The 22,568-nt window shown below is 42.1% G+C and overlaps 1 protein-coding gene across 1 annotated transcript in view; it reads right to left on the bottom strand.

Moving 5' to 3' along the window:
• mecom (MDS1 and EVI1 complex locus) overlaps positions 1 to 22,568 on the bottom strand; it is a gene marked incomplete at its 5' end in the record, with an annotated part of 125,763 nt that overhangs the window by 11,017 nt on the left and 92,178 nt on the right. The window contains 8 exons of the mRNA XM_083887259.1: positions 844 to 931; positions 1,286 to 2,681; positions 5,284 to 5,464; positions 5,556 to 5,703; positions 5,859 to 5,970; positions 6,468 to 6,581; positions 6,695 to 6,797; positions 12,387 to 12,521. Of these exons, the coding sequence (XP_083743385.1) occupies positions 844 to 931; positions 1,286 to 2,681; positions 5,284 to 5,464; positions 5,556 to 5,703; positions 5,859 to 5,970; positions 6,468 to 6,581; positions 6,695 to 6,797; positions 12,387 to 12,521 (2,277 nt within the window). The remainder of the gene's footprint in view (positions 1 to 843; positions 932 to 1,285; positions 2,682 to 5,283; positions 5,465 to 5,555; positions 5,704 to 5,858; positions 5,971 to 6,467; positions 6,582 to 6,694; positions 6,798 to 12,386; positions 12,522 to 22,568) is intronic.

Here is a 22,568-nt window from a genome sequence, read left to right as displayed (position 1 = left end):
GCTTAAGCACTGTGTTAGCGTTTCTACTGATAGGACACCTCATTAAGGCGTGTTGGACGGCCATGTGGCTGCTGCAGCCTGGGCCTATGCAGGAGTCTGGACAGGGGACATAAATCAGACAAATGAAACAGCCTGTAAAAACCAGACCTGAAACGGCCAAAAAAGAAGGGGAAAAAAATCATATGCCTGAGAAAGTGGTGTTTTCACTTTCCGATGGACTGTTCTCACCCGCGGGGGGAGACTGAACAAATGAACGTCAAAGCGACATGTCGTAGACACACACACACACGTAAACGTATGTACATATCTATGGAGCCTCAGACTGGAAATACTGGTACAGAGAACCTCGGGGCAGAAATCATTGCTTCAAGACCATATCATTTTTTATATAGTAATCAAAGACATGTTATGGTAAGACGTGTCACAAGGTGACCTTTCTTTCTGCCACATCTGTTTCATATTGCCATCAATGGGCAGAACAGGCAGTAGCTTGAATAAGGCTGGAGCCACATTCTAATACTCATTAATCCAGTTCCATCAGCCATTGTGACTAAGAGCTGCTCATAGAATCATAATATATATATGTTGACTGCGTTTATGTCTTGCTGCTTTTTGTTCTCAGAAGGTATCAGTTATAAGGCAAGATGATACCAAAGTAAAGCCATTGTGAACTTTAATGGACGAGTCAAACCAAGAGCCACAGATACAGATTATGTCAGTTTCTGTGTATTCAATCAGCAATGTAGGTATAAGAACTTAAAATCTGAGGTACAAGAAAACAGTGAATGTTTACTCTGAATCCTATTGTAAATGTCTGAATGTCAATGACATATTAGAACTTACCTGTGGATGGAAGAGGAAGCCAGGACCTGGTCGCATGCACTTGTCTTTCAGAGTCTCAAACGGGTCGCTCATTCTCCTCTTCTCAACCCTGCTAATAGTAGATTTCTATTAGCATGAATGCTTGGCATCAAATATTGGTACCCTTACATGCAGAATTACAAATACATTTAAAAAGTCACATAATATAGAACAACTTTGATAGATAGATAGATAGATAGATACTTTATTCATCTCACAGAGAAATTCACAGTTCAGCAGCTCCAGAATATGTTACAAGATAGAAACATAAGAGGCATGCAATTATATGTACAGTCTAAATATAAACTGAAACATATGTTTAAAAAGAAAAAATCAAAAAGATATAAAAAAGGGTTAACATTAAGAGCTTTTGTAGTACCGACTTGAATTAAAAGCTGAATTAAGCTACTGGGAATAACAATACCTGTAGATGGGGTCCATGAAGAAAGGGGTGGGCCTTGCATGCTGTAAGGTGTTATCTGCCTTAGGGATCTCCACCACTCCTTTCTCTTCTTCATAACCCAGGTTCTTCTTTGTCTCCTCCTCCCTTGGATTCCGTCCACGGCCCCTGGACCCCAGGCTCAGGTCTAGTGGCTGATCCTGACCAGCAGAGTTGGATGCCTCTGGTTTTGAGGGAGTGAATGGAGCTGACTTGCCCTCCTTTCGCTTTGTAGTGAGGTCAAATGGTGACTCTGTTGAAGATTTACTCTGGGCCTTCTTGCTGTCATCGGCTGTAGACTGTGGCTCGCTCCTTAGGCCTGGAGGTCTGAGGTCCCTGTCTGGGAAAGGGTAAACTGGAGGAGAGAAAGCTGGGAAGAAAGGCAGAGGGAACATGGAGGGATAGGGCAGAGCCCCAACCTTCTTGTCCTGCAGTCCAGCCAGCCCTGTGGAGCCAAAGTACTTCTCAGCAATCGAGGCAATAGCCTTAATAGAGTCATTCACAGCCCCTGTTACAGCTGTGTGCTCGTCCAGCGAGGATGGGATGAGGGAAGGGCCTGGAAAGTCTTTGGCAGCGCTGCTGCCTGTCAGGCTGGGGCTCTGAGGGCCTTCCTCACTGGCCCTCCTCTTGGGGCCTTTGCCATTTTCTCGAGCAGCCCCCCTCTCCCTCTCACTGTCCATGTCACTCTCCAGCTCAGAGCCTGACGTGCTCTCCAGATCACTTCCACTAGGTGTGCTGACATCGTCCAGGTCACTGCTCTCAGAATGGTCACTCTGCTTGTTTCGCTGCTTTGAGGAGGACGAGGAACTCTGAGTGTGGAGCTCTGAGCCTGGCATCTGACTGCCAGGTGAACTGCCATCTTTACGTAGAGCTTTAAGTAGCTCTCGGGACTCCTGAGCACCAGGACTCAGAGGCAACAGTGGATTCTTACTAAGCTCTGCACCAGGCCCCGCAACAGATGCATGGGTTGGTTGTCTGAGAGGAGAGGTGGTGGCAGGAATGAGCGGTGGCCGGTGGTAGAGTCCAGAGGGAAAGAGGCCAGGGAAACTGAAAGGAAATGCTGGGGCAGCAGGGAAGGTAAGCCCCCCATGGTGGCGACTGGCCCCAAAGTAATCAGCCAGTCCAGCACTGCCGTGTCCCATCACCAGAGTTGATTTGTCCAAGCCAGGGGCGCCAGGGAGTGGCATACCCTGGGCAAACAACCCCCCTGCCGTGAAATGGTTCTTTCCTTCACAGAAGCGGCGGTGCTTGTTGAGAGAGGATGTGGTGCTGAACATCTGCCCACAGTCCTTGCACTTGATCTGTGTGCGGCAGTCAGCGTGCATGCGCTTGTGGCGACACAGGTTAGAGAACTGAGTGTAGGACTTGTGGCACACCTCACCTGTGGGGACATTAACACAGACAAAGGACAGTATCAGTATGCTACACACCACACACACACACATGCACACATTACATCACTTAATATGACAATGCTTGTTAAGAAGCTTCAGGCTAGTTGAAGCTCAGGGAAAAGGAAATACATTATGAATGATATCCTTGTGTTCCCATCAATACACTGACACTATATTTCCAGCAAAATAAGGAGGAGAGGTGTGTCCAGATCCTGGCATTGTAAGTGAATCTATTTGGTCGATGGTGTGAGTCAGTCACTGCCACTCATCACCTGCACATCAAACTGAATTCCCAGGCATCTCCAAGCCCATTGTCCTCCCAGGGACACTCCCAGGGAGTCCATAAACAATCACACACCAACACACATACTCACACACTCATAGACAAGCAGACACGGTGACAAAATATTCACATAACACAGAGAAACTGCATCACACACACAGACACACAGGCATGCAGACATACAGATACACACACATTCTCAGCCTCATGCAGTACAATGGCTCTATTTTAAGTTTCTGAAGGAAGTGGAGTTGAATGAATCCTATCCTGAAGTCCAGTTCCCAGGGACAGGTCTCACGTCCTCTACTGCCCCTCTTCCCTCTTCCCCCTCCGGGCCTCTCCTTGTCAACCCCCTCAGCCCCCTCACCTTGTCCCTTCCCTATAGCTGGGTCCCTGTCATCCTGCGCTAAGTGACCTTCCCACAGTCAAACCCCTGTGTGTCTATCCGTCTGTCACTTTGACCCTTGGAGACATACAGTGGCAACACTCGACCACTAAACAAAACCTTGCTGTCTGATATTATCTATCGCTGTTATTAAATTGTCAACATGATCTACTACCATTTTTTCAAATGTACAAAGAGGGGTGATAGCCAAGCACTGGATGTGACAAGTATTGTTTTCCCATGACCTTTTCTCTTGCTATTCTAATAGAATTCAAGAATGGGAAAAACTTCCCCGCTCCCTTCCATACTACTGGATATTTTGCAGATCAGCTACACTACAGATGACATTTCAAAAAAAGACCTTAAACAATACTTTTATAAAGCAGTAAGAAACAGCTCTGGATGATTGATTTTGCTCACATTGTTATTAGATCTTCAAAACGAGGATAAGGAAGTGGTTAGGCTCACACTGTGATTACACTTCTGCATATTTTGGATGTCTTCCAATTTCAAGGTGCACAAGAGGCAATTTAAGTAGATGGACAGGAAGAGCAGGAAAAAGTATTGTGGAAACACATTTACATAAACACCCCAAAGGAAAGATAAATGGCTCACGCTGCATGTGTACTGTAATACCATATGAACAGAATGACGTGTGCATACAACACATACATGTCCTTCATGAGAGCTTAGACAAACAAACACATCAGACACACACACACGGTTTCTCCCAGGCAGCTGTCACAGTGTTCACGCTGCTCTATCTCGCTCTCTCTCTCTTTTTTTTACACAGCACATTAGTTGTTTTCAAACCTGCATATTTTGCGTTGATTATAGCAAATTGACTCCTATTCAGAGGGAAGAAAGCTGTACATGTGGTTGCTATTTGTGAGGAATGGTGGATGCGGCAGAGGAAGAGAATAGTCAGAGGTCTGCAGTGGAGATACAGTCACTACGGCCTGCATACTGTATATGTGTGTGGTGGTTTGAGATGGCGTGTAAGTGTGTTAAAATGAAGGTTTTGCTGTGAGTCTGTGTGGTGTGCAGGGTCAGGGAAAGGGGGAATGAAGGGTGAAGGTCATAATGCTTTAGGGGTAAGAGATGTGATCTGTGGTCCTTGGTGTTTAAAGTGTGAAAGGTCACAATGTGTTTGGGTCTACCAAGAGTTACTGAGGAGTGTGTATGTGTACTTGTATTTATTACTTCTTTAGGGCCTAAACATCGGCCTTGTCAGGACCAGTAGCCCTAATGGAGACCATATTAAATTTAGGGTTAAGATTTAAATTGAGTCTAGGTTAAGGTAAGGGTCAAGCATTAACTGGTAATGGTTAAGGTTAGGGATAACACTTTGTTTCGGCTGTCCAAATGAATAGAAGTCAATTCAGTGTCCTAAAAAGAATAGTTTATGTTGTATTTGCTCCCTTTAACAGGACCTTTTCTGGCATAAACACTGAACTTGTCTGGACTAATAGGGCTCATGGAGACCAAAAAAAATGAGGCAGAACCTGGTTAAGTTTAGGGCCAATGTGTGTGCATGTGTGTGTCTGTTAGCTGTAACATTAACAGTCACTCAGGCTGGGTCACTGTGAGAGGCAACAATGAGGTTAGACCAACTGGGATTGAATCAAATTACATGGTGGTTTAAATGCCACGATCACCATATCAGCACTGTGTGAGAGTGCTGATGCAGATATAACTGAATGACTCTTGACTTAAAAAGAAATGACGCTGCCAGTCTCAACACAGCTACTACACAATATAATCCCATGTGTAATTCCTGCAGAACATTGCATGACTGACTCTTGAGGATTAGCTGCGGAAGGAGGAAAACACACTTTTGCAAAAAACAGTTTTCTATTAAAAGCATGTCACAAGCATATTGTTATTATTATTATTATTGTAACGTACTGAGGAGACTTACATAGGTAGGGTCTTAGTGACTTACACATGAAGGGCTTGACACTGCTGTGGATGTGCTTATGCTGCTTGAGGCCCGAAGACGTAGCAAACGTCTTGCCACATTCAGAGCAGGCGTGGGCCCGTGCCCCAACATGCTGTGAGCGGATGTGCCTCTGTAGGTTACTGGGGTCTGTGAACACCTGCTGGAGGAAGAAACCATACAGACACAAAAGGGAGTTACGATCTGCCTCTTGTCCACTGTTGCGTAGCCTCTTTCAAAAGTCATCACTTTACCTTTGAGCAGTTTTCACATTCATAGTGCTTGCCGCTGTCATGTGACATCTGATGTCGGATAAGGTTTGATTTCCAGTTGAAGGCCTTGGGGCACTGGTCGCACTTATATTCCCTCTCCTCAGAGTGGGATAGAACATGGCTTTCCAGGCTGCAGTGAAGAGAACACAAAACAAAAATGACTTATTAGTTCATACAGAAACTTATGTGACACCATATACATTGTTGTTGTTGTTAGACAGCATCACCTTTCTCCCATGTAGATAAAAGACAGCAAAAATCTTTGTGTGTCAGCTTGTCACTTACCTCTGGGCATCAGGGAAGACCTGGTCGCACTCCTTACACTCGTGTAGACCATGGGACAGGTGAAGGGGTCGCAGGTCTTGAGGTTCCTGTGCCTGTAGGTCACTGTCACCCCCTGGAAGAATTACAGAAGAACTTATCAGGCTCAGAAGTGTGTGCAAAAATGTCTATAATGCAAGATCCATAGAGCCTGCAGGGACAACAAGTTAATTGACAATGTAAATGATCTATGAAAGTTGTGCTTTGGTGTAAAATAAATTGGATATGTTCAATTACAAGACATGTTTGTTGTCTTTAATTAAATGATACATGGAAATATAATGATTAAATCGTATACAAATTACTAATGCAATAAGAAGGTCTAAGGTTTTGTAGATGAAATGTGCAGCATTTTAACTTATTTGACTGGATTTAAGACATGTACAATTATGAGTCTCTTTTCTCTTTCAGCTTTGGTAAAACTAAATCCAATTTGTACCTATTTTTATACATTTTTGTGACCTAATTTCAGAAGCTTATTCCATTAGTGTGACGTTCTCTTAGTCCAGTAACACATCTGTCTTGTGTCTGTTCACTCTCCACATTAATGGCATAAAAAAATACAATTCAAACCTGGGTTAAGGAAGGAGGAGGGGGGCATCCCACATGGCTGCTTCTGGTGATCCAACAGTTGGCCGCGAGACTCAAAGTGCTGGTCACAGTCCTCACAGCGGTACTGTCTCTCCTCTGCAGGCATGACAAGAGGACAATTAGCATTATGTGTGATGAAGTGAGGAGTATGGAGTGTGGCTCAGATTCTGCTCAATTTCAGAAAAAAAAATGATTTGTGTGGTGCTGACCGTGAATATCAGGAGCCATGGTGTCACATGAATATTCTTCAGCCTTCATGAAAAGTAACAGCTCCTCACCGGGGAAAATCTCTCTGGTGACTTTGTAGAAAATCTGCAAAAAAAACACACAAACAGGATTTGTGATTTAAAGTTTTAAATTTAAGTGAATTACAAAGGTCAAACAGAAGTGTAAGAATCAACATGTTATTGTACAATCTTTTGAATTTGCCTCTAACAATGGATTAACAATTTTTGCATTGATGCATGTTGGGTCATTATCTCATTTTAACCAGCAGAGGTCTCTTGGGGTTGCTTTTGGTTCAATTTAACAACACATGCAAGTTGACTGTGCCAACTCTGCAACTCTGTGGGCTACATGGATGTTTTAAACACTACCACACACACACACACACACACACACACACACACACACACACACACACACACACACATTCATTAACTTGTAATTAATCATCATGCGAGACATCCATCTTCATATAAACTAAATGTAAGCATAAATAACCAAACTGTTTAATACATATACATAATCTACATACATTTTGCACATATACACACATACAAAAACGAGACTCTCCATCTATGTTTGCAGTGGTCAGGAAGCAGCCAATAAATGTTGAGGAAAGAAAGAATGGTGATAAACTGAAGAAATAATTCAGCTTCTAAAAAAATGCACTCTGTTAAATGAGTCTTTCAATGATGGATGAAACTAAAAGTGAGCACGTTTAAAGAGCTAAAACCACTCCCCTGTGCTCATTTTACACAGTACAATTTCTATGTTTACAATGTCATTAGTTCTATATCAAGTGAAAATAATAGATTTAATTTAAACTACAATACAAGTAAACTCCTGCTGAATATATGTGAGTGTTTGGAGGGGTTCAGTCATTTTAAAGAATCAGCTAAGAGGACCTTGGGATTGCGGAGCTTCCCATGGACACACAATAGCCTTTCTCTCTGAAACAATCAGACATGGCTTTATTTTTGGCATGCTTTAAACGTTTAACATATTACCTTCCTCTACTGCATAGACATCACAATAATGACAGGGGGGATTTATTAGAAATGTAATAGGACAGTGGGTGTGGGCTTTTGGATATGCGTGGGTCACAGGTACACCACTCATGCAGAGAATTCCTGACTAGAACACGGAGCCACATTGGCTCCACGGAGAGCTATGATATACATCTTGGACACAATTAGGATCATGATATATTCTGTTGACTATTGTTGACTAAAATTGTTCATGACATTGTTCTGGCTTCCGGCAAATGATAAAATACAACAAATGACACCACTTTGTGATTCACTAAAGCACAGGAAGATCATAGACCGAGAGTCATAAGGGTAAAGGCTAAGAAAAAGCCAAGAGTCTGGCCAAGGTAGAGCTCAGAAATGGATGTAGGGATAGAATAAAAATACTTTTCTAAATTCAGACATGACAATAATTTAAGTTACATATACACGCTTTCCTGTCACCTTGGTAAGGCCACAAAAATATTGCAATGTAGAAACAATTTGATGGCCTGCTGGGATTCAGCACTGAGAGACTGATACCAAGACTGAAGAGGGAGGCTCTTTGGAAAGCTACCAGGGTGTGGACTGAGGCCTCGGAACATAAAATTTAATGGAGGCTGTCAAAACCACTTTGTGCATAAATACAAGAGCCCAAGTTCAAGGTAAAATGCAACTTGGAGTATATGATTTCTTGTAAGTTTTAAAAATAGCATGTTATAATAATGACAGACAAAGTGAAATACAGGTGAGACACTACAAATCTGACATTTGGTATATATTGCATGATGTGATAAATAAACATCTGTTTCTTTTGTTCCATCTACATGAGCAGATGTATTTTTGGTGTAGCACTAGAGCTCAAGCTGGAGCAGGAAGGGTGATCACAAATTTGATGGGAATTACCCCTAAAAAAGCTCCCTCTTCCCAGAGGGTCACCACAGATAAAAACTGCAAACTCATACGTAAAGAAGCAGGCAGCGACTCATGCCTTGTTTCATACTACAGGTCATCCTTAACCTGTCAGGAACATGCTAACAAACAACCACACACTCAGGCATACATACATGTAAACACAGTGGCTTAAAGTAATTCTAGATAGGAAGCTTTAGTTCCCACTGTGTGAGACATCCACAACCACATTAAGACTTTTCTTTTCTTTTTGATGCACACAAAACACATTTGTGCTTATGTATGCTCAGGTTTTGAATCATCCCCCTCAATAACCCCTCAATTACCCTCTCAGTCAGAGGTTATAATCACAAGAGGATCAGAGGCTATAATCGTACTGCTTTGTTACCTTGACACCATTAGTCATTAGCAGAGTAAACACAGTCACATTTTCCGCGGTCACACCCTGTTGACCGACTCCTCTCTCTCACACAGAGCTCATTCGACAGGTATGCCATTCACGGACACTGAGATCCTGCAGGCTTGGCACAGTGCTACATGCAAAAATCTAGCCACTTTAATGTAGAAAACTATGGAAAAGAAATATACCACGGGTCAACCAGATACAATTTACAATGAAATGAGATGATGTTAAACATCAACCGTGCATTCGAAAAAACTTGCAAAACTACCTAAATAATTTTTTGTTGTTTCTCTTCATGGATTGAGTTGGATTGAGCTGTGGGAAATTGACCTCATAGTAGTAGAAACTTGGTATCTCATGAAGGATTTATCATCAGTGTCAGGTGTAAACAATGTTTTGTTATTACATGTGTGAATTCAATTATGATGAAATGTTCTCTGGAGTTTTTATAATTGCAATTGCGTATTACCTCTTTTTTATTATTATTATTCCTGTTTTTTTTTTTTAAAAAAGCTCAATAATCAGTTTTGTTAGTGAGTAGCGCTAACACCATGGCCTCACCTTCAGTGTATTTACATAGCGAATGACTGTCAGGGTTTTTTGCTAATATGCCTCTTAGCCACTTCATCCCCACTCAATACTGAGTGAGAATCAATACAGCAAATGAGATTAACGCTCATTTCCCTCCGCACTGTCTTATGAAAGGCTCTTCAGGGCCTCGTTGGATGATGTTAATTACACTTTTAATCCATTTTCCTTTCAGCTGAATTGGTGCAGTCACAAGTGCAGGACAGGGTTTTTCAGCGCTAACTGCCCTAATTATCTGAACGACGAAGCAAGCTGATTGTGGAGGGATCTGCGTGAGTAATGCTCAGTCTGTGTGGCTCAGTGTAAGAGAGCTTGCACACTGCAGGGTGCAGGCCATGGTTAAAAAGATTTAACCGTTACATATGACAATATCAGTAATTCCCCGTCATTATCACTGCATACACTTAATTGAAAAAACAAAAATCCATTTTTATAAAGCCGTTTCTATTTGAGAGAATTAATTATAACCGAGTTGTTGAATAATCCACACACTTGTCTGACAGCGACACCTGTCATCTCCTTCCTTTCCAGTCTTTCCTGTTTCTATCCTCACTGTAGTGTCAAACAAGCAGTGCAAAAGAAAGGCCAAAAAAATGTCATGAAACTATGCCGTATGAATGAATTTCTGTTAATGTTCAACAAATAAACAGAGAACGAAACAAAAGAGGAAAGAAACACTTCCACCAGTAAGACAAAACAGGCCCTTTTTCTCCCTCTCTACTCACTCATTCATTCCTCTCTCCCCCTCACCTTTTCAAGATTGGTCATAAAGTTTTATGATAAACAGAACTGGGTCAGAAATAAGAGGACAGGGCCAGTTTTATTCTCACACTGGCAGAGCTAAAATTGGTGCTTGAGAAGAACCAGAGCTAAATAACGACCAGCACACCTGAAAATTGCAGTCGTTGTACGAGAATGTCTTAAAATAAATCATATAACAAATCATCCCTGCTGGATGACACAGTGTGAGCAGATTTAAAATTGGTTCTGAGGGAAGATTTAACAGAAGATGTAGTACGTAAGCCCTGGGCTGCTCGGCCAGGCCCTTCTGTGGAAATCTAGTGATGGTACAATATAGTGTGGTGAGTGTGTAATATGTGGTTTCAGGCTGAGTATAGACTCACTTTTTCTCTGTGGCAGTAAAAACCTGTTGGAATCAGGTATGGTGTGTTTAAAAATTTCCAGCTCGGTGTAAGGAGCGCGGAGAGTCATCTGAACCACAATGAACAATTCACAGTCGTGCACCGTGCACACAGAAAACAAAATCACACACGTGTATACACACTTAAGAGACATAATGAAACACTTTACACACTAACAACAAGTCTGTGCACATAAACATCTGCAAGAGACGCACACAAACGCACACACACGCACACACAGAGAACAAAAAAGCTGACAGCAGGTTTACGAGACCACCCCACTCAGTCTATTCACGTTACACATGCAGACAGCCATTGTGAGAAGCTACAGTGTGTTTTCAAAAACACCAATGTTGGCCGGAAGGCTTAAAGACACCACATTGTGCCGTGTTGTGACAGTGTGTAATACTTAACAATCACCTCATCATAGCCATGTCCGTGACCTGTCTGAGCCTTACACAGCCACCCGAGCAGAACCACTGTGTTGACAGCGAGTCACACCTCAAGGAGAGGGTGGCTCAAAAGCTCTCTTTCTGCCTGTTTGTCTCTCTGTTTCTTTTTTAAAAAGAGAGTGGGTAAGTGCTTATACAAAGTTTATTTTCTTTTTCTATCCAATTGAGAGCGAAGGAAAGGTGAGCGGAACACAAAATATGACTGAAGGTCTGCACAGCATTTACTGATGAATAAAACTCAACTCAATGTCTATTTGTAGGGAAAAAAATCGAATAAAAGCTTAAAGAAACTACATCCATACTAGGATTATTTTATTCAATACGCTGCTGACATGCACTTCTTTGCAGAGATTTCAACAGGTGACACTCAACAGGACCACCGGTGAGAAGTGACGACAAACGCGCCAGCTAGATTACATTCTCATTCAGGGTTCAAACTATGGTATGCTCAACACACGTGTCAAATAAAGTTTAGCCACTGAATGTTTCTGTGTTGGCTGTGGGATTGCTGAGGTGAACAGGCCCACATGTGTAAAAGCACGCACTCCTCTGCACAGCCAGGTGAGCAGCAAAAGAACTGTGACATTCCTGACATATCTAAGAGTTTATATCGCAGAGTGGTACTCGGAAGTGTGTGGAACTATCATCTCGGCGGGGCCGCCTCTGATCCTGCCCTGTGGTCCTTGCACGGCAGAAGCCAGCGCACAATTACAGAAAGAAAACACGCACAGAGATAGTGACGAGTCTCTGCAGTGCAACGTGCACATGGCCGTGTGTGTGTGTGTGTGTGTGTGTGTGTGTGTGTGTGTGTGTGTGTGTGTGTGTAGTGAAGGCAGGGTGGGCCAGCCGCTCATGGTGACTATCTGATTTAGATCACAATTACACCTTTTAACACAACAGCATGCAGACAGTGCAGTCATCTGAAAACAGAGGGAGGCCTTCTGGCACCAGGGCAGTGTTAAAAGAATAAAAAGCAGAGAATAGGTTTTTAGATGTGACCGACTCTCAGTTGCACTTGATTCATCTTGATTCAGAAGCGGACCTATCACAATTTTGGTGATAAAACCCCAAAAAATAAAACCCTTTTCACATTTTTTTTTGTCTGATGATATCTGAATTGTGTGTGCAGGTGAAGATGTTGTGCCAGGTCAGCTGAAGTTGTCTCCACATACCTGATCATCTATCTGGCACGCTGTCAGGTTATGCTGCTTGGCCACAGGGGCAAACTGGACGTGGTTCAGCCAGCTCCCGCTTTTTGGCTTGCTGGCATCCACACAGAATTTTACATGACCTGACCCGTCCAAGATCTGTACAGAGAAAGAGGGGGGGGGGGGGGAGAGATCAGACTTTGATCAGTATCAGTCCAGGTTACTGTGTCCAAACACTGACTAACCACATACCTCCCACAGAGAAATACTGTAAGACTCAAATGTTAGGAGTCGTGCACACACACAAACTCTCTTACACACACACTCTCTCTCTCACACACACACTTGGGAAAAGGAAAAGAAAAAAAACTCTGTTAATCATCTATGTGCATTTGGGAACGTATGCACATTTATTGAACGTAAATACAGTATACAATATATTTTTGTTATTATTTCAACAGCACTTTAAAAAGGAAATTGCTGGGACTCTTACACCCCACAAAATAATAACAATTAATTTAAAAAAAACAAAAATTAAAGTATATTAAGTATATTTGTTGGAATTATTTTTAACATTGTGAGTATAAGTTCTCAAAGGCCTGCCATTTCCATTGCAGGACTAAACTATTTAAATTATATTGTGTTTCAGGATTGTAAGTAATAATTAAAGAATAACAAAACACATCCCAGTTAATGGTAGAACAACAATAAAAATGCAATAAATTAAAGCTGGTTTAATTTCACTTGAAGTTCATAATTTATAAGTCTTGTATTTTATTATTGTTATTATTATTATTTAAAAAAACAAATTAAAATGTGCTGCTAAATTTGAATGTAGTGAAACAATCTGTTACCGTTTTAATTCGTTTCTAGAATAAATATGAAACGAATAAATCAACAAGAAATGATATCAGAGTTTACACGGTGGAGTCAAAATTCAAATAATAATAACAACTTATAAACCATAAGCCCACATAATTAAAACATTTATTGATAATAATAATAATAATAACAATAAACACAAATATTAGTTTTTTATGCAAATCAATGGGCGCCTATTATTTTTTTATATATTAATATCAGAACTGTAAACGACGTTGATTTAATCATTTCATATTTTCATAGAACAGCTGTGAACTTTAATAGAAAAGAAATCAATCGCAGAAAACCGCGAGTGATAACGATTGTGGAGACGGAGGCGATCGCTGGGATGCAAAGCAGAATCTGCTTTTACAAACACAAACACTCATTCAGCTTTTATTAAACCTGCCACTAAATAAATATTGAGGTTGCCCTGAGGTAATAATTTGTTTGGGTCAACACTGGATCTCCATTCTCTCCCCGCAGGAATAAGCTCTCGTCGTATTCACCGCTAAACTTGGTTTACAAAGAAATTAGTAATACATAGAGATGTGTAATTGTTGCTCTCGCTTAGTAAATAATAATAAAAAACAACAATAATATGCTTAATTTCATTCTCACAGCCCCGTTTCCTCTTACCGTTCAAACTCTTCCGCACCGGGTGTTCGAACAGTTAAAATCTCCTGCTTCGTTTACCGAGAAAAGGAGACGAAAAGTCCGAAAATTAAAAAAGAAAAAAGAAAAGAAAAGAAAGAAGTGAAAACGCCACAAACTCGACTGTTAATTAAATAGAAAAAAAAGTACAAGTTGTGTTTGCTTTGGCTCGCGCTCCAAGTTTCTCGCGCAGTGGGAGATGCACCGGTGTCTCTTCACGTCTCCAGTCTGCAGGACGCGTCGACTCCTGGTCGGGTGCGCGCACACTTCACTGTCCCGCAGACACCGCGCGGTGGTTTAAAGTAGATCCTCTCCTCTCTCGGTGTTGTCTGTCTGTGAGACACCACGGAGTCTCCTCTCGCCGTCTCCCCCCCCTCACACTGACCTGCAGACAGCGCAACTAAATCCCCTCCGGAACATCAACTTGCTCCCAACTTTTCATTGTGCGCGCTTCGCTTGGCTCGTCCGCTTCTCTCTTGTCACCCCTCCTGTCCTGACGCACCCAGGTGTCCTCCAGTAGCCATTCAACTTTTCCCTTTTCTCTTCCTCTCCCCCCCCCCTTCTCGGATGATAGCGGAGAGACTCGGGTGGTGGTGGTGGTGGTGGTGGTGGTGGAGGGTGGGTAGAGAGAGGAGGGGGATGATTTCAAGTATCGCTCCTCTTACTTTGCGCAGACTGTGTGATGTTTCTCTCTCTCACGCTTTGTCCCAATAAAGAAACAAGGCACGTTCATCCTAAAAAAAAAAAGAAGCCCCGCAGAATGAAGCAACACCGGGACAGTCTTTGCTCCTCTCCTCCGGTCCGAAGCGACTTTTTCTCCGCAGTAAATTTTAAAGTGACAGGGTGACAGGGGTCCGGGGTTGGAGAGGGTGAGCGGGGTCAGAGAAAGGTCGGGATGGGGCTTCTGAAGGGATGAGGCGGCGATACATCCCCCCACCCCCACCACACACACACACACACGCACAGAGCACGTTCTGATGAACATAAGCCTCAAAGCAGAGCAGCGTTATCCACGTGTTTCCAAAGTTTTTCCACAACATGCCGCCCCCAGTTCATGGACCGTTTTATGACATTATTAACCCCAACACCCCAACTAAAAAAAACACAAAAGACAACAACAATAATAAAACAACAATATTTGCCATCAGGAGAAAAATATATTTGAGTTGCATTTGCATGAGGAACACGTGTGACAGATAAATTTGACCTTATATTTGTGTGCCAATAGGATCATTTGCGTTCCTTTGGCCATATTTTGAGAATCACTGTTCTAATCGTCTCTCGTTTTCTCTGACGTGAACGACAAACATGCAGCAGGTTGTTAAAGACCTACTTGTGCTTTGCTCCTCTCATTTCAAATGTACACATAAACACGCATGAAAACAACAACAAAAAAACTGAATAAGTTTCAAAAATGAAAATAACATTTGACCAAAAACAAAAAGAAGAAAAAGTGGAGGAAGTGCTACATCCATCTTTAAAATAAAAACGGTTCTCCTCCATGGGTTTGTGTGAATGCACCTGCTTTACCACATGGCGCAGAAAGAATACGGAACATATGGCGCATATTCAACTGGCTGTTTCATTTAATTTCGAGGATAAAAGACAAAGCTGTGAATAAAAAGAGAGAGCGATTTGAGGCGATTTCAAAATTTATACTGAATAAATAATAAAGAAGTGTCCTCGTTGTCAGTGAGCGGACTTTATTAGGCAGATCATAAAGCCACTGAGGACAGGACTTTGGCTGATGAGAGCAGATGATGATGAATAACGCCTCGCACTCTGACATTGACCTTCCATCCAAGATAATGCCCATTGTTTTAAGAAATCGTGGAGCAAATGTGCAGGAAGGACAGGAAAAATCATGTGTAAATAAGGCCGGACCCCGCCACCGATTCCCATCGTCTCGCGTTCCCTGAGAACTGAGGAGGGACCCCGGTCCGCCCGGTCATTGATTTCCTGCCTCCCCTCGACTTGTCCATTGTTGAAGGCCTTTTTAATTTAGCCATAAATTGGGAAAGCTCAAGTCGAATGAGCTGTTCTATTTTCTTCCTGTCAGGATGAGGGATTTGTTTTATGATGCATTGTGTATTAAATACAAGTAATCTGGGAAAGTGATTGCTTCACGGCTTCTCCGGCTCTGATCGAGGATTCTGATGGAGAGAGAGAGGAGTCAGAGTCCTTTTTCTGAAAAAAATAAAATAAAAAAATGGGGGGGGGAAATGTCTGAAAAAGAGAGACAGAGGAGGATAAACATGCAGGGGTTTGTGGCCTCATCAGGGGGGTAAACTGGGGGTATATCAGTGGCGGGACTGACCCACTGACAGTCTGCAGCATCATGACACGCTGCACTTCTCTCCCCCTGCCAGGAGATGGCGTGCTCAACTGAAACGAACTTTCTTAAAATAAGAAAATCTGAATGTACAATTGAAGATTTCAGATGAGGACAGTTTGGATTTGTATTGAAGTGAGTTGTATTCTATCAATATTAGTATTTCTAATTGAACTGTGCCCATGTGTGATAATATATGTACTGATGGAAACATGGATGCAGTGGGTTGCTCTGATGATAAAAGCAATTTTTGTGAGTTCTATATTGTTGGGTGTTTTGTAAGAAATAAATAAACGTTCGACTGTCAGTGTTTTGAACGCACTACAGCTTATATGTCCAACTCTCTTATGCACATCTCCCTTTTGTGAATTCAAAGTCATGTTTAACAGTGTGCGTAACAGGCTGCTCCATCACTCAGCTTCCTCAGCTTATAAAGAAGGGTGGTCGTTTCTCTCTCCTCCCGCATAAACTGCAGCACAAAACATCTACATTAAGGCGTCAAATAGCTATAGATGGTGCCATGAAAAATTCAGCTGCTTGAATATATAATCACCTGAACGAGCGGCCATAAAGCTCCTGAATCTACAAGGGGAGGAACAAAAAAAAAAGAGTGATGTGCATACATTTTTAAAACACTTGTTCATCTTGTTAATAAACCGCAAGAATGCTCTGCGAGGCACAGCCTCTTATTCATATTTATTCGAGCAACACGCCTCATAAACAAGTGTTGTGATGTCCCGAGATTAAACACAGCCGTTTTATCTGAATTACACCACGCCTTTTTTTTATTTCTTTTTTTTAACTATCACAGTGATGTGATTTTGACAAATAAAAAAGCGGACCGTGGAAAAGCTGTTTATCAACAAATTACAAAGGAAACGCACGATGCAAGCCTGCGGGGTATGTTGTATCATATACGACACAGTGTTTCATAGTTATTGAAGACATTTCTGAAAACATCCGGTTAATGTTTGGTGCTGCAAAGGCTTTAAAGTGCTGTGAAATTCTTTAAAAAGGAGGTTAAATTGCTTAAATGGGGCCCGCGCTTATTTTGCTTGCGGCTTTCTTGTTTGTGTTGGGGTTCGGTCACGGAAAAAGCAATTCATACATGATAGTATGGGATTTTTATGATCAAATGGCATTTTTATTTGATACGAGGGTTCAGCTTTTCGCGTTGTTATGACACTTTGAAAAACTTTTGCAGCTCCATGCATATTATTTTTTCTGGGATATGAAAGAAATAAAAGAATGATTTGGATCTTGCTGCTCAATCTTGTGAAGTCAGACGGGACATGGCTGCAGAAGAGGGGTGAGTGGTGGTGGTGGTGGTGGGTGTGGGGGATTCCCGTGTGGGTTGCAAACTGACTCCAGCACAGCGAAGTGCAGAGCCACCGCTGCAGCAGCAGCAGCAGCAGAGCGAGCGAGGGGCCACATGGAAACAGTGTGAGGGCCTGTGCCGTGCATTCCAACACATCCTCCAGGAGAGCGGAAAGAGAAGAAAAAAAGGAGAAAAAAAAGCAAAAGAGAGGAGAGAAGAAAAATATCGCAGCCAAATCCACATGAAATAGTTCCACCATTCACAGCGAGACCTCCCATTGACACAGGCGAAAAGCTGCATTAAGTCTCCATCATGACTCTGTATACACATGCCCCCCCCCCCCCCCACACACACACACACACACCCTGCGCATTTTATTTTTGCTTAAATGTGGGGGCGATTCAATCAAGTGGTAAAAGCTCATTTACAGCTCAAACGAACAGTTAGTCTGCAGTTTGCACACAACACTGCTGCAACTTCTTCCCCCTTTCCCTTTAATTAACACATCCATCAGCCAAGATTAGTGCACAATACGATAAGTGTGCAGCTCTAAGTCCCTATATTAAAGGGACAGACCTGGTGTCCATATAGACCAATTACCATTAAAACAGGGCAGAGGAAATGAAAGAGGAAAATGTAAATAAAATATTTCCCTGGCTCTGGAAGTCGGCCCGTTGTGCGCGGCGTGTTAATCTCCACCTCAGTAATTTGGTTTTGCGGGAGAAGACAGAAGCCCTGCTGCTGTGCCCTACACTTCATAAATCACTGCTTTATGTGGACAAGGTCAGAACCCCCTCCTCCGCCCCTCCACCTTCCACCCCCCTCCTCCGCTGGCCCCTCCGCCATGTTTACCCGGCCGTCAGGGGGCTCTCAGAACCAGACCAGCTCACTTCTAATTACTGTGGATTATTTTCATTTGCCGGGCGTCAGAGAGAGAGAGAGAGAAACAAAGACAGAAAGAAAGAGAGAGGGATGATTTCTTGACAAATCCTGTGGCCTGTGTGGAGGAGGAGGAGGAGGCCTGGCGTGTTCTGTCTTGGCTCATGTTCCTCACATCATTGCACTGTTTATACATCTGTCTAACAAAAACATTTATTTTATCCACAACCAAAAAAAAAAAAAAAAATCTTTAAGAAAAAGGTGTGGAAAAAACCCATTTGTTTCGATGAGGACATTTGTATTCCTTATGTCACGTTTATGAAGAGTCAATATTGGAACAAGGCAGACCATCACAGGACATGATGCTCCATTGAGAGGATTTATGAGAACACATAAATTATTTCATCTCATTTACCAGTTCAGAGGAGGAGGGACAGACTCTTTTAATAACAATACTGAGCTTTTTCATGATTAAACACATTTGTTAGGCTATGAGCTGCAGATCTAAGAGATTTTATTACAACTATTTCCATTTGAAAAAAAAAACAAAATAAAACTTTACCAGGTTAGCTGACCAATATAAATACTAGAATTATATCAACTGGTAACTGGAAACCAAATTTAACAATCTCAGAGAGGATTAAATGATACGAAAGTGGTATTATATTATGTAGAAATAAACAAACTATCAGCGAAATTGTAGCTTTGGATGTATTTGTAAAATATTCTATGTTATGAAATAATTAAAAAATGTAACTGAAATGTTGAAAGACATTTCTTGAAATATTATGGCCCTGTAACTGAAACAAGTAGGGACGTTATTGATCATAGCAACAGATAACATAAACATTTTTATCTAATGAATAATATGGATGTATATATATATAAATATATACACACACATATATACACACAAAGTGGTTACAATCTGTTGTGCAGAAGTGACAAATATAAACTGGAATCATTTTGATGTTTTATATATTATGTATGAAAATTTACATTGTGAGTAGAAATGCCAGGTTATGCTAAAATCCGTTATCAGGAGCGTTGGAAACTACAGTTAAAACTTCAGCATCAGGGAGGAGTGGGTGAGTGCGATTTATTATATAATGTGGATATTTGCAAAATGAACATTTTAATAATAAAAAAAAAAATTGGTATTATAAGCAACCAGATGTGTGCTGCATTTGGAATGTGGGTAGAGTGTGGGGGGGGGGTGATGGGGGTGGCAGAAAGAAGTACAGACTGTGGTAATCACATACACTTCCTTCGTCAAGCCCCAGCATACAGGGACACACTGTATGTGGGCAACGGGGTGCGATAAAGCTCCATGCGAGTCAAAGGTTACGTTTTTCAAGCATAAATTCAGCCCGGCACACGGCTCCTATATGCATATGACAGACTGGAAACTTAAACAACCCCCTCCACCCCCACTAAAGTCCACTGAAGAAAGGAGGGTGGAGGTAATTAGAGTATGTTGCCGGTCGCCGCAGGGTGAACAAATTGGCTCTAAAACGCTCATAGATATCATCTTTAAAAGACCTTTTTATGTACAGGAGGTAAAGCGGGAGTGGAACTGAACGCGGCACTTCAGATGTTGAAGTGTCACAGATTCATTACATTTATTGAGCTCTCGTCTCACGTTTAAAGTCAGAACTGTGTTGTCGTGCTGCACCAATCTGCTTTTCATAGACTGTGTCTAATGAAAAGGCTAATATTTTAATGTTGGTGGATATCAGTTGATATTCATGTACGGTGTGACAGGAGACAACGCTGCCATGACAGTTAAATATGCCTGTATACTGGCACAACAAGAGAACATCATTTTAGAGAGCAGGCCACTGAATAGTTACCTGTCTCTTTAATGGTGTTGTATTTACAATGGTTTTAAAGAGCCAACTGAAAAACCAGTTAATATTTTCTCAGACGGAAATATAAAATGACAGTTTCTCCACAGTTGATGGCTCACAGACACAGAGAGTCTTTATTGTATTTGCTTGTAACGGGTGTTTTCAAAGCAAAGAAAGTATTTATGCTGTTGTGCTGGGGTGGAACTAATGGATATTTTGTAGCCAAAATGTACAAGTGGTCAAAAAATCGCAATGTGAGAAAGTGAGAAAATGTTCTTGAGTAAGTGCAAAGCATGAGCAGATTGTAAGAACACACACACAAACAAAAGCTTTCCTCACATCCATAAGACACACACGCACACAGTTTGTCAGCTGAGTAAAGTCAGAATTAACACGGGAAACAACAAATCAGTTGCTACAAACCCAAAGTGAAGGAAAGCTGAACAGCTCACACATAACATAGGGACACAGAGTGGCTCCCATTAAATGCTTCACTGGCTTTCAGTAGCATCAAAGAGGCCCCTCAGTTAGACCGGGATTATATTTAACCTGGGAGCTTGTTGCGCTGCTGAGTACAGGGGCACAAGCTGACGCTGCAGGCAGTCTACCATGCCTCTGGCATCAAGACCAGTGTTCTCTACAGCAGCTGATACTTTAAACACTCAACATCCATCCATGATGCCTAAAATCTGTGCATGCTAGATTTAGGACACAATGGATCAAAACATGTCATGAAACTGACATATTTATGGGATATTTTCCACTATTGAAAATTGACATCAATATGATATTTTTATTATTTACATGTTCAAAATTCCAAATATGATATGTAAAATCACACTGCCTGCAAAGCAACATACTTCTACTATGCATTAAAACTTTTTATTCTTTTTTTCTTAATAGTTTCTAGTAAGAGCTTGTGCACAGAGAAATGATTAATCCAGGCAAGATTACACAATATGATTTTGCTGCAGGTCGATAATTAATAATAATCCAGCCCTCATGCATGCAGCATTGTAAATGTATAAACTGATGCAAACAACAAAAGTTCTTCATGTACGAGTGCTAAGCCTGCATCAGACCCTATCACAAGATAATGCAATCTCACTTTTCACACATTTCAGCAGTCAGACTTGATATGAACCATCAGACATGAGCGTCAATATTCCGCCGGTTTATTCAATTCCAAACCAATCATTCTGGTGTCATACACTTTTGGGTTAATATTCTAACAGTGAGGCCCAAGGCTAGGTGAAGATAAATCAGCTTTTATGATGGGTTGTTATGGTTTTTACGGCAATGGGGTAGTGAGGGACTGATTTGGGGATCAATCACCTGCAGGTGTCTGCTGGGGGCCGGGGTGCAGTGAGGATCGATGGAGGATCTAGAGCCGCAGTGATGGAATAGAGGTGCGTTTGTGTGAGTGTGGGTATTAGTTTGTGAAGGCAAGAGAGAGACAAAGTGATGAAGGTGTGCATGTGAGTGCTTCATAGACAGAGAGGAGATATATCTGGAGCGGCAGCAGTGATGACGGGCTGCTGGACTATGACCAGACCATCTCAGGCTCTTATCAGAGTCCCCCCTCCTCCTTTTCCCTTTCTCTCTCAATCCACTTCTTTATCTAGATGGCACATTCAAAAATCTCATTGTCACACAACATTTAACAAAAACAAAAGTCTAAGGGTGGGGGGGGGGGGGGGGGGGTGGGTGGGGGGGGGCAGCTGGGGATGACTGGTCTGACCGAGTGTGGAGCTGATGTGCAGAATATCCCTCACACAACCCCTCTTTCACTCACGTCGTTGCCTGAGTAAGTGGGAGAGGGCAGCAACAAAACTCCTGCCAAGACACACAAACAAGAGTGTGCATTTATGCGCACAGATGCCACAAGCACCCATCAGCACAGCGACACATTAAACACATTAGGTGCAGTGACGTTTGTGAGTTTCTTTCTCTGCCTCCATGGACACACTGTTTATACGCATTAAACATCTCCTGTGACCATCGGACGGCCGCTTCCTCCGTGCTGTCAGCAGATCCCCGGTTGAAACAAAAGAGGCGGAGAATGAGGCCTATGGTTTCTGAATCAGAGGAAGTTGGTGGTGATTATGCTGCTCCTGAAGAAGCATTCCGATCCTGTTAACCAACACCCTGGCTGCCAACTGCAGGCCATGTAGCCAAGCACTATAGCTCTTCCTCTCTCCTCATGATCAGGCCTCTGCCCTCTCTTTTCGTTTACTCTACATTCTGTTCTACTACTGCATCTGACCTTCTTTGCTTTCTATTCTTCTATCATACTCTTCTTCCTGTGCTTC

This window comes from Microchirus variegatus (assembly GCF_963457635.1).
Source record: "Microchirus variegatus genome assembly, chromosome: 3".
In the NCBI taxonomy this organism is placed as follows: domain Eukaryota; kingdom Metazoa; phylum Chordata; class Actinopteri; order Pleuronectiformes; family Soleidae; genus Microchirus; species Microchirus variegatus.
Note: the sequence above shows the minus strand (reverse complement) of the source record. Positions and strands in the feature narration are given on the sequence as shown.